General features: G+C 48.6%; 1 protein-coding gene across 1 annotated transcript in view; it reads right to left on the reverse strand.

The window, feature by feature from the left end:
- Positions 1-9,902, reverse strand: part of stard10 (StAR related lipid transfer domain containing 10) — a 103,360-nt gene extending 93,458 nt beyond the window's left edge. The window contains exon 1 of the mRNA XM_085999762.1: positions 9,402-9,902. Within this exon, the coding sequence (XP_085855888.1) occupies positions 9,402-9,560 (159 nt within the window). The 5' untranslated portion in view covers positions 9,561-9,902. The remainder of the gene's footprint in view (positions 1-9,401) is intronic.
- Between the last annotated feature and the right edge of the window lie 1,996 nt (positions 9,903-11,898).

Raw genomic sequence — 11,898 nt, forward strand, 5'->3', positions numbered from 1 at the left:
GTGATCTCCCGGGAGAGGCGAAAAACCAGATAAAGACCCAATGGCCAATTTGGGAGAAAAAAATCTGGGAAATTCCTCTCCGACCCATCTAGGCGATCGAAATTCTTCCAGGAGATCACTCTGTCCCTATATTTTCTACAGTACTTACCTTCTGTAAAGACGATCTCCACCCCAGCCAGGAACAGGAATAAAACCATCTCCTGAAATCTAACAGAATTAGAACACAGTAGGAGCAGAACAAGGCTACACGGCCCCTGGGCCCGCTCCACTACCCACAGGGCCATGACCATTCCGAACCCAGACTCATGTCCAATTTCCTGCCCGCTCCCCGTAACCCTTTATTCCCTTTACTTCTAGGAAACTATCTATTTCTGTTTTAAATTTATTTAATGATGTAGCTTCCACAGCTTTCTGGGGCAGCAAATTCCACAAACCTACCACCCTCTGAGTGAAGAAGTTTCTCCTCATCTCAGTTTTGAATGAGCAGCCCCTTATTTTAAGATTATGCCCCCTAGTTCTAGTTTCACCCATCATTGGGAACATCCTCACCGCATCCACCCGATCAAGCCCCTTCACAATCTTATATGTTTCAATAAGATCGCCTCTCATTCTTCTGAACTCCAATGAGTAGAGTCCCAATCTACTCAACCTCTCCTCATATGACCACCCCCTCATCCCCGGGATTAACCGAGTGAACCTTCTTTGTACTGACTCGAGAGCAAGTATGTCTTTTCTTAAGTATGGACACCAAAACTGTATGCAGTATTCCAGGTGCGGCCTCACCAATACCTTGTACAACTGCAGCAATACCTCCCTGTTTTTATATTCCAACCCCCTAGCAATAAAAGCCAACATTCCATTGGCCTTCTTAATCACTTGCTGCACCTGCATACTAACTTTTTGAGTTTCGTGCACCAGGACCCCCAGATCCCTTTGTACTACAGTACTTTCCAGTTTCTTGCCATTAAGATAATAACTTGCTCTATGATTTTTCCTGCCAAAGTGCATAACCTCACACTTTCCAGTATTGTATTCCATCTGCCAAATCTCTGCCCACTTACTTAGCCTGTCTATGTCCCTTTGCAGGTTTTTTATGTCCTCCTCACTCACTACTTTCCCTCCCATCTTTGTATCATCTGCAAACTTTGATATGTTACACTCGGTCCCCTCCTCCAAATCATTAATATAGATTGTAAAGAGTTGGGGACCCAGCACTGACCCCTGCGGAACACCACTAGTTACTGGTTGCCAATCTGAGAACGAACCATTTATCCCAACTCTCTGCTTTCTGTTAGAGAGCCAATCCTCCACCCACGCCAGAATATTACCCCCAATCCCGTGATTTTTTATCTTGAGCAATAATCTTTTGTGTGGCACCTTGTCAAATGCCTTTTGGAAGTCTAAATACACTACGTCCACTGGTTCCCCTTTATCCACCCTGTATGTTACTTCCTCAAAAAACTCAAGCAAATTTGTTAAACATGACTTCCCCTTCATGAAACCATGCTGAGTTTGCCCTATTAAATTATGTTTATCCAAATGTCCCGTTACTGTCTCCTTAATAATGGACTCTAACATTTTACCAACCACAGATGTTAGGCTAACAGGTCTATAATGGCCGACTCCTGCTCCTATCTTCGATGAATCAGCGCAATCAAGCAGCGTAATGGATGGGGAGTGGAACGGGGCAACGGTGAGCATCAAGTGGAGCGAGGCTGCCAGGTAATGAGTTCTTCAACTGACTGATTTCTTACTTCTTAATTGGCTTCAACTGATTGTTTGATCTGCCCTTGGTCCTCGAGGGCTGTGACCAGCAGGGTGACTGAAGCCACACAGGCTCTGCGGCAATTGACTGAGTTTAGACCAATTTAAATTGAATTTAAAGTCGTTTAAATTAATTGCAGGAGCAGCAGCAGCAGGAGAAGCAGACCTGGGTCAGGCTTCAAAAGACCGTCAGTCGCTGTGGGTACAGGCGATTAACGCGGAGGTCATGCTGTGAGCTTCGGGTGACTGTGCGCAATGTGATGACCACACCATACCATGCCGGCCTGGGGCGCGTGGCCAATTTTGTGGGCAGGGGCTGCATCGGGCAATGTGAACCATGAGTACTCGGGCGAAAAGTAGAAATGGGGGCAACTCACTTACATTCAAAATTCCGCGATCTTTAAACACTATTTCATTTAATTCACTGTCAGCCGTGGCTCAGCGGGCAGCACTCTCGCCTCCGAGTTAGAAGGTCGTGGGTTCAAGTCCCCACTCCAGAGACTTGAGCACAAAAATCCAGGCTGACACTCCCAGTGCAGTACTGAGGGAGCGGCGCACTGGCGGAGGGGCAGTACTGACGGAGCGCCGCACTGTCGGAGGGGCAGTACTGAGGGAGCGGCGCACTGGCGGAGGGGCAGTACTGAGGGAGCGGCGCACTGGCGGAGGGGCAGTACTGACGGAGCGCCGCACTGGCAGAGGGGCAGTACTGAGGGAGCGGCGCACTGGCGGAGGGGCAGTACTGACGGAGCGCCGCACTGGCGGAGGGGCAGTACTGAGGGAGCGGCGCACTGGCGGAGGGGCAGTACTGACGGAGCGCCGCACTGTCGGAGGGGCAGTACTGAGGGAGCGGCGCACTGGCGGAGGGGCAGTACTGACGGAGCGCCGCACTGGCAGAGGGGCAGTACTGAGGGAGCGCCGCACTGGCAGAGGGGCAGTACTGACGGAGCGCCGCACTGTCAGAGGGGCAGTGCTGAGAGAGTGCCGCACTGTCAGAAGATCCGTCTTTCGGATGAGACGTTAAACCGAGGCCCCGTCTGCTCTCAGGTGGATGTAAAAGATTCCACGGCCACTATTTCGAAAGGAGCAGGGGAGTTCTCCCCGGTGTCCTGGGGCCAATATTTATCCCTCAATCAACATCACTAAAACAGATGATCTGATCATTATCACAGTGCAGTTTGTGGGAGCTTGCTGTGAGCAAATTGGCTGCCGCGTTTCCTACATTACAAGAGCGACTACACTTCAAAAGTATTTCATTGGCTGTTAAGCCCTTTGGGACGTTCTGAGGATGTGAAAGGCGCTATAGAAATGCAAGTCTTTTCCTTTCTTTCAATTTGCCCAGATTACGCTGATATCACCCCAAAGTGCTTTTTATCTCCTTCACTTAACACGTGACGGGGGGGTGAAACTCTACAAATCCGACAACAGGGAAATATCCAAAATTACACGGAATGCTCAACCCTCCGCCACCCACTCCGGAATTTCCTTTAACTATTAGTGCACGGATAAACTTGACAAAATAAACCCCAGTTTCTTGCATCTCCAATCAGTCATGACCCAAGGTCTCTGCGCTCCTCCAATTCTGGCCCATCCCCGATTTCCATCGCTCCGCCATTGGCAGCCGTGCCTCGGCCTCAAACTCTGGAATTCCCTCCCTAAAAAAGAGGTGATCTGATTGAAACGTCTAAGATTCTGAGGGGGATTGACAGGGTAGATGCTGAGAGGCTGTTTCCCCCTGGCTGGAGAGTCTAGAACCAGGGGTCACAGTCTCAGGATAAGGGGTCGGCCATTTAGGACTGAGATGAGGAGGAATTTCTTCACTCAGAGGGTGGTGAATCTTTGGAATTCTCTACCCCAGAGGGCTGTGGAGGCTCAGTCTTTAAGACTGAGATCGATAGATTTTTGGACTCTAGGGGGAATCGAGGGATATGGAGAGCAGGCGGGAAAGTGGAGTTGAGTTCGAAGATCAGCCATGATCTTACTGAATGGCGGAGCAGGCTCGAGGGGCCGAATGGCCGACTCCTGTTCCTAATTGTTATGTTCTTATGTTAACTTCTCCGCCTCTCCACCTCTCTCTCCTCCTTCAAGATGCTCCTTAAAACCTACCTCTTCCTGTCCTAATAACTCCTGATGTGGGTCGGTGTCAAATTTTGTTTGATAATCGCGCCTGTGAAGCGCCTTGGGACGTTTTTCTATGTTAAAGGCGCTGTATAAATGCAAGTTGTTGTTGTGCAGTGAATAAATGAATTTGGGAGAGAGGGGGGAAAAGGTAAAGGTAAATCATTCGGGCCCCTCCCTGCAGAAGACGACCGTGTCCCCTCTCCCCAGCAGCCTCCTGTGCTTGACAGCACCAGGTATCTACCTCACGTGTGTTCTGTGTGACCCTGCACACACCAGGAATCCACATGTAAACATACCCCAGTCTCTCTACACGGCCCAGACATGTCACCTTCACACATGACAGTCCCCCTCATAACATGCAGATAATAACCTGTATATTGAGAGAGAGAGAGAGAGAGAGAGAGAGAGAGAGCGAGGTGATCACCGAGTCACAGAGGGAGAGATTAGGAGCGGTGACTGAAAGCGCGATTGAGAAGGTGGTGTTGAGAAGTTTGTAGAGGACGGCGAGCAGAGGGGTGTGAAGGGTAGGGAGATGCACAAAAGGACAGTCAGTGGATTAAAGGGTGTCGGGGCAGAGGGAGGGTACAGGGTACAACAAATTGCATTTATACAGTGCCTATAACGTACTAAAACGTCCCAAGGTGCTTCACAGGAGCGATTATCAAACAAAATTTGACACCGAGCCACTTAAGGAGATATTAGGACAGGTGACCAAAAGCTTGGTCAAAGAGGGAGGTTTTAAGGAGCGTCTTAAAGGAGGAGAGAGCGGCGGAGAGGTTTAGGGAGGGAATTCCAGAGCTTAGGGCCCAGGCAGCTGAAGGCCTTTACTACGTTAAATGAAAGTTATTGTTGCTGGACTAATAATCCAGAGAGCGCGAGTTCAAATCCCACCCCAGTTTGAGAATTTGAATTCAGTTTTTTAAAAAAATCTGGAAATAAAAATCTAGTCTCCGTAAAAGTGACCGTGTAGCTGTCGGATTGTCGTGGAAACCCAGCTGGTTCACTGATGCCCTTCAGGGAAGGAAACCTGCCGTCCTCACCCGGTCTGAGCCTAACTGTGACTCCAGTCCCACACCCAACCTGGCTGACTCTTAACTGCCCTCTGAAATGTATAAAACATATAAAATTCTTATAGGGATTGACAGGGTCGATGCCGAGAGGTTGTTTCCCCTGGCTGGAGAGTCTAGAGTCAGGGGTCACAGTCTCAGGATAAGGGGTCGGCCATTTAGGACTGAGATGAGGAGAAATGTCTTCACTCAGAGGGTGGTGAATCTTTGGAATTCTCTGCCCCAGAGGGCTGTGGAGGCTCAGTCGTTGAGTATATTCAAGGCTGAGATCGATAGATTTTTGGACTCTAGGGGAATCGAGGGATATGGGGATCAGGCAGGAAAGTGGAGTTGAGGTCGAAGGTCAGCCATAATCTCATTGAATGGCGGAGCAGGCTCAAGGGGCCGAATGGCCGACTCCTGCTCCAATTCTTATTTTCCTTTGTTAAGTGGACAATCAGTTATATCAAACCCAGTGCCATCAGTTCAATAAGGCAGCGGCTCACCACCACCTTCTCAGGCCAACTAGGAATGGGCAATAAATGCTGGGCCTTGCTCCCGAGAATGAATTTTTAAAAAGGATCGAGTTCAGATGTGATGCCCCCCGCAGTCTAATAGCCTGCTGGCTCCCACATGAAAAATTCACATTTGGGCGAGATACCAAACATAGAAGATAGGAGCATTGGTAGGCCATTCGGCCCCTCGAGCCTGCTCCGTCATTCAATGAGATCATGGCTGATCATCCAAGTTCAGTACCCTGTCACTGCCTTCTCCCCATATCCCTTGATCCCTTTAGCCTTAAGAAATATATCTAAATCCTTCTTGAATATATTTAATGAATTGGTCTCAACTACCTTGTGTGGTAGAGAATTCCACAGGTTCACCACTCTCTGGGTGAAGAAATTCCTCCTCATCTCAGTCCTAAGTGGCTTACCCCTTATTCTTAGACTGTGACCATTGGTTCTGGACTCCCCCGCCATCGGAAACATCCTTCCTGCATCTAGTCTGTCTAGTCCTGTTAGAATTTTATAAGTTTCAATGAGATCCCCTCTCATTCTTCTAAACTCTAGCGAATATAAGCCTAATCGACCCAATCTCTTTTCATACGTCATTCCTGCCATCCCAGGTATCAGTCTGGTGAATCTTCGCTGCACTCCCTCCATGGCAAGAACATCCTTCTTCAGATAAGGCGACCAAAACTGCACACAATACTCAAGGTGTGATCTCACCAAGGCCCTGTACAACTGCAGCAAGACATCCTTGCTCCTGTACTCGAATCCTCTCGCTATGAAGGCCAACATACCATTTGCCTTCTTAACCGCCTGCTGCACCTGCATGCTTACCTTCAGTGACTGGTGCACAAGGACACCCAGGTCTTGTTGCACTTCCCCTTTTCCCAATCTATTGCCGTTCAGATAACAATCTGTCTTCCTGTTTTTGCCACCAAAGTGGATAACCTCGCATTTATCCACATTATACTGCATCTGTCATGCATCTGCCCAATCACCCAACCTGTCCAAATTATACTGGAGTTTCTCTGCATCCTCCTCACAGCACATACGCCCACCCAGCTTTGTGTCATCTGCAAACTTGGAGATATTACATCTAGTTCCCTCGTCTAGATCATTAATATATATTGTGAATAGCTGGGGTCCTAGCACCGATCCCTGCGGTACCCCACTAGTCACTGCCTGCCACTCGGAAAAAGATCCGTTTATTCCAACTCTTTGCTTCCTGTCTGCCAACCAGTTCTCTATCCAGGTCAGTACCTTACCCCCAATCCCATGTGCTTTAACTTTGCACGTCAATCTCATATGCGGGACCTTATCGAAAGCCTTCTGAAAGTCCAAATACACCATATCCACTGGTTCTTCCTTATCTATTCTACCAGTTACATCCTCAAAAAATTCCAGTAGATTAGTCAAGCACAATTTACCTTTTGTAAATCCATGTTGACTTTGTCCGATCCTGTCACTGTCCAAGTGCTCTGCTATTACATCTCTTATAATGGACTCTAGCATTTTCCCCACTACCGATGTCAGGCTTACCGGTCTGTAATTCCCCGTTTTCTCTCTACCACCTTTTTTGAATAGTGGGGTAACATTAGCTACCCTCCAATCCATGGGTACTGTTCCAGAGTCTATCGAGTTCTGGAAGATGACCAGCAATACTATTTCTAGAGCCACTTCCTTAAGTACCCTAGGATGTAGATTATCAGGCCCTGGGGATTTATCCGCCTTCAATCCCATCAATTTCCCAACAGACCAGTGTCCCTGCCAGAGAGAGAGGGAAAAATAACTCACAGGTGACAAAATAGATTGGAAGAGAAAAGGACGTACACACAGACCGGGAGACAGACAGACACACACAACAACAACTTGTATTTATACAGCGCCTTTAATGTAATAAAACATCCCAGGGCGCTTCACAGGAGTGATTATCAAACAAAATTTGACACCGAGCCACATAAGGAGATATTAGGACAGGTGACCAAAAGCTCGGTCAAAGAGGGAGGTTTTAAGGAGGAGAGGTTTAGGGAGGGAATTCCAGAGCTTAGGGCCCAGGCAGCTGAAGGCACGGCCGCCAATGGTGGAGCGATTAAAATCAGGGATGCTCAAGAGGTCAGAATTGGAGGAGCGCAGAGATCTCGGAGGGTTGTGGGGCTGGAGGAGGTTACAGAGATAGGGAGGGGGCGAGGGGCCGTAGAGGGATTTGAACACAAGGTTGAGAAATCGAGGTGCTGCTTAACCGGGAGCCAAAGTAGGTCAGCGAGCACGGGGGGGGGGGGATGGGTGAACGGGACTTGGTGCGAGTTAGGACACGGGCAGCCGAGTTTTGGATGACCTCAGGTTTACGTAGGGTGGAATGTGGGAGGCCAGCCAGGAGTGTGTTCGAATAGTCAAGTCTGGAGGTAACAAAGGCATGGATGAGGGTTTCAGCAGCGGATGAGCTGAGGCAAGGGCGGAGACGGAGACACACACACACACACACACACACACACACACACACACACACAATAACTGCTTGATTTTGAAGTTTGCAGATGATACAAAACTTAGCAACATAGTAAATAATGAGCAGGATAGTAGCAGACTTCAGGAGGACATAGAGTGGTGAAATGGGCAGACATACGGCAGATGGAATTTATTGCAGATAATTGCAAGGTGATGCACTTTGGGAGGAACAACATTGAGAGGCAATATAATCGGCCTGAAACACTAACTCTGTTTCTCTCTCCACAGATGCTGTCTGATCTGCTGACCATTTCCAGCATTTTCTGTTTATATTTCAAATTTCCAGCATCCGCAGTATTTTGTTTTTTTGTATAATCTAAATGGTACTAGTTTGTGAGGATGCAGGAACAGCGGGGCCCGGGGGTACAGACTGACAAGTTGATAAGGCAGTTAAGAAAGCGTACGGGATCCTTGGCTTTGTGAATAGGAACACCGAATACAGAAACAAGGAAATCATCCTAAACCTTTACAAATCTCTGGTTAGGCCTCAGCTGGAGTATTGTGATCAATTCTGGGCACCGCACTTTAGGAAGGATGTTGAGGCCTTGGAGAGGGTGCGGAGGAGATTTACTAGAATGGTTCCAGGGATGAGGGACTTCAGTGAGGTGGAGAGACTGGAGAAGCTGGGGTTGTTCTCCTTAGAGCAGAGGGGTGTTCAAGATCACAAAGGGTTTTGATGGAGTAAATCGGGAGACACTGTTTCCGGTGGCAGGAGGGTCGGTAACCAGAGGACACAGAGTGAAGATAATTGGCAGAAGAACCAGAGGGGGAGATGAGGAGACATTTCTTCCCATGGAGGGTTGTTGTGATCTGGATCGCACTTCTTAAAGGGCGGTGGAATCGCATTCCATAGGAACTTTCAAAAGGGCAATCGGACATGTTCTTGAAGAGGGTTAACGTGCAGGGTCAGGGGGAAAGAGCTGGGTTCTAAATGGGAGAACTTTCAAAGAGCCGGCACAGGCAGGAGGGGCCGAATGGCCTCCATCCGTGCTGTCAGGTCCTGTGGCTCATGCAACAACTGGAAGAGATAAATGCGAGCGAGGGAAGAGAGAGAGAGAGAGAGAGGGAAGAGAGTTACCAGGGAAGGGTGATCGGTGCCAGCAGATTGGGAGCTGCTGAGGCAGGCGGAGAGAGAAATGGGTGTAAAGTGCGAAGGGACTTGGTGGAGGAGGAGGAACAGGAGGAGGAGGGTCGGGTTCCCCAACCGAACAGGTTGCAGACAAGACTGCAAGGCTTCTAAAACAGGGAGGCGAATGTTTCAACAACGAGTTAATCCCAATCTTAATGTTAACCAAATCACCGGCTGTAAACACACACTGGCCATCTGCATCGCTCTGCTTGCAAATTTCAGATGGCATTTTCTTTTTTTTTAAAACAATTTACAAAAACAAATCGTGTCGTGTTTAAGAAATTGTAATGCCTTTAAAATAGCCAGCCCACAGGTTTTATTTTTTTTTACCTTAATTTTATGCAAGGCTTTCTCCTCCTCCGTCATCCGGATCCAGACGGTGATTCCGGGCTTGTTGTATTTCATGCACCAACCTTTCTCGGAATTGCATTCATCTTTAAAAGAACTGAAATCCAGATCGTCGGGGACTTGCACCGAATCTTTGGCCATTCCCCCCTCTCCCTCCCTCCTGCACCTGTTAACCGCTCCGGATTTAATTTCAAGGAAGAAACGACCGACAAATCTTCCACACTTATCCCCACCACCTCCTCCCTGAATCTATCTTTTTCTATCCCTTCCCCAACACTTCCACAAAAAAAAGCAACCGGGTTTGCAGATGAAGGGGAATTAAATAGACGCCTTTTCTCTCTCTCTTTAAGGAGAGGATTAATAAAAGGTTGTGGGGCTGTTGGTTTGAGGCGGGGGGGCTGAGGTCCAGGTTTTGCAGCCTGTCTCTGCCTCTCTCGGGTTTAAAAGGTCTCCCTGTCACTGCCACATCTCAACCCACGAATCCCCGGGACCGACTGCAACTGACGGCTGATTGACAGCTCGCACAAGGCGCTCGCGACTCCGCGTGGCCCTAAAGCCCGTCCGATTCCTCCTTTATCTTTCGCAATTGCATTTTTCATTCGTGTTTTTTTTTTCACATAAGTACTCTCCTGTTTTCTTTGGAACAGAGGAGGCTGAGGGGAGACTCGATTGAACACAAGAACATAAGAGACAGGAGCTGGAGTCGGCCATTCGGCCCCTCGAGCCTGCTCCGCCATTCAATAAGATCATGGCTGATCATCGACCTCAGCTCCACTTTCCTGCACTATCCCTATATCCCTCGATTCCCTTAATATTCAAAAATCTATCGATCTCTGTCTTGAATATACTCACTGACTGAGCCTCCACAGCCCTCTGGGGCAGAGAATTCCAAAGATTCACCACCCTCTGAGTGAAGAAATTCTGCTCAACTCAGTCCTAAATGGCCGACCCCTTATCCTGAGACTATGACCCCTGGTTCTAGACTCCCCAGCCAGGGGAAACATCCTCCCTGCATCTACCCTGTCAATCCCCCTCAGAATCTTATAAGTTTCAATGAGATCACCTCTCATTCTTCTAAACTCCAGAGAGTATCGGCCCATTCTACAGAATCTCTCATCATAGGACAGCCCTCTCATCCCAGGAATCAATCTAGTGAACCTTCGTTGCACTCCCTCTAAGGCAAGTATGTTTTTCCTTATAAGGAGACCAGAACTGTACACAGTACTCCAGGTGTGGCCTCACTAATGCCCGGTATAATTGTAGTAAGACTTCTTTACTCTTATACTCTAATCCCTTTGTAACAAAAGCTAACATACCATTTGCTTTCCTAATTGGTCCCTCTGAACACCAACATTTCCCAATTTCACCATTTAAAAACTACTCTGCTTTTCTGTTTTTCCTACCAAAGTGGATAACTTCACATTTCTCCACATTAGATTCATTGAGGTGTATGAAATTATGAGAGGCCTAGATAGAGTGGATAGGAAGGACCTATTTCCCTTAGCAGAGGGGGTCAATAACCAGGGGGCAGAGATTGAAAGTCATTGGTCAGAGGTTTAGAGGGGAGTTGAGAACTTTTTTCACCCAGAGGGTGGTGGGGGTCTGGAACTCACTGCCTGAAAGGGTGGTCGAGGCAGAGACCCTCATCACATTTAAAAAGTACTTGGACGTGCACTTGAAGTGCCGTAACCTACAGGGCTACGGACCAAGAGCTGGGAAGTGGGATTAGGCTGGAGAGCTCTTTGTCGGCCGGTGCGGACACGATGGGCCGAATGGCCTCCTTCTGTGCCGTAAATTTCTATGATTCTAGGACCACGCATGGCCAGTTAAAGGAGGACCGCCGGAATCATACAATGCCTTTAAAGGAGAAAATTTACCCCCCCCCCACCCCACCGCCCCCGCTCCAAAAATAACTCCAACGGATGTGGGTTAAATGCCCACTGATTTAGGGAAGGGATTAAAAAAAGGAATACAGTTGGATTTCACTCAGCCCTTCCTTTGACGACACTGGCTCTTGCCGAAGCACAGAACCATGGTTGCCACCAGCCCTTGGGTGCCTCACCCAAGAGAACCTTCCCTGTGTGTGGAGCTAAATAGTGCACGCCGGCTGGCTATCCCGGTCTCCAGTAACCATCTATTGGGGAATCACTGGGTAGTGATCAGGGCAGGAATCTTGGTGCAATTTTCCCCACTCTAGTCCGGGGGCACTGGTGGCCTTCTGTAGGCTCTGAACCCCTGCCCTGACTGAGGCAGCACAGGTCGGAGCTGGGACTGGATGGCTTGTTCGCAAAGTCAGCTACTCTTAAACACCGGGGTTTAGAGGGTTAAATTATGAAGACAAGTTGCATAAATTTGTCCAGGACAAGGGCAGCAGGCGCATGGGAACACCACCACCTCCAAGTTCCCCTCCAAGTCACACACCATCCTGACTTGGAAATATATCGCCCATTCCTTCATCGTCGCTGGGTCAAAATCCTGG

Source organism: Somniosus microcephalus, chromosome 10 (assembly GCF_052327205.1).
Source record: "Somniosus microcephalus isolate GS21.2 chromosome 10, FLI_Smic_1.0, whole genome shotgun sequence".
Taxonomy (NCBI): domain Eukaryota; kingdom Metazoa; phylum Chordata; class Chondrichthyes; order Squaliformes; family Somniosidae; genus Somniosus; species Somniosus microcephalus.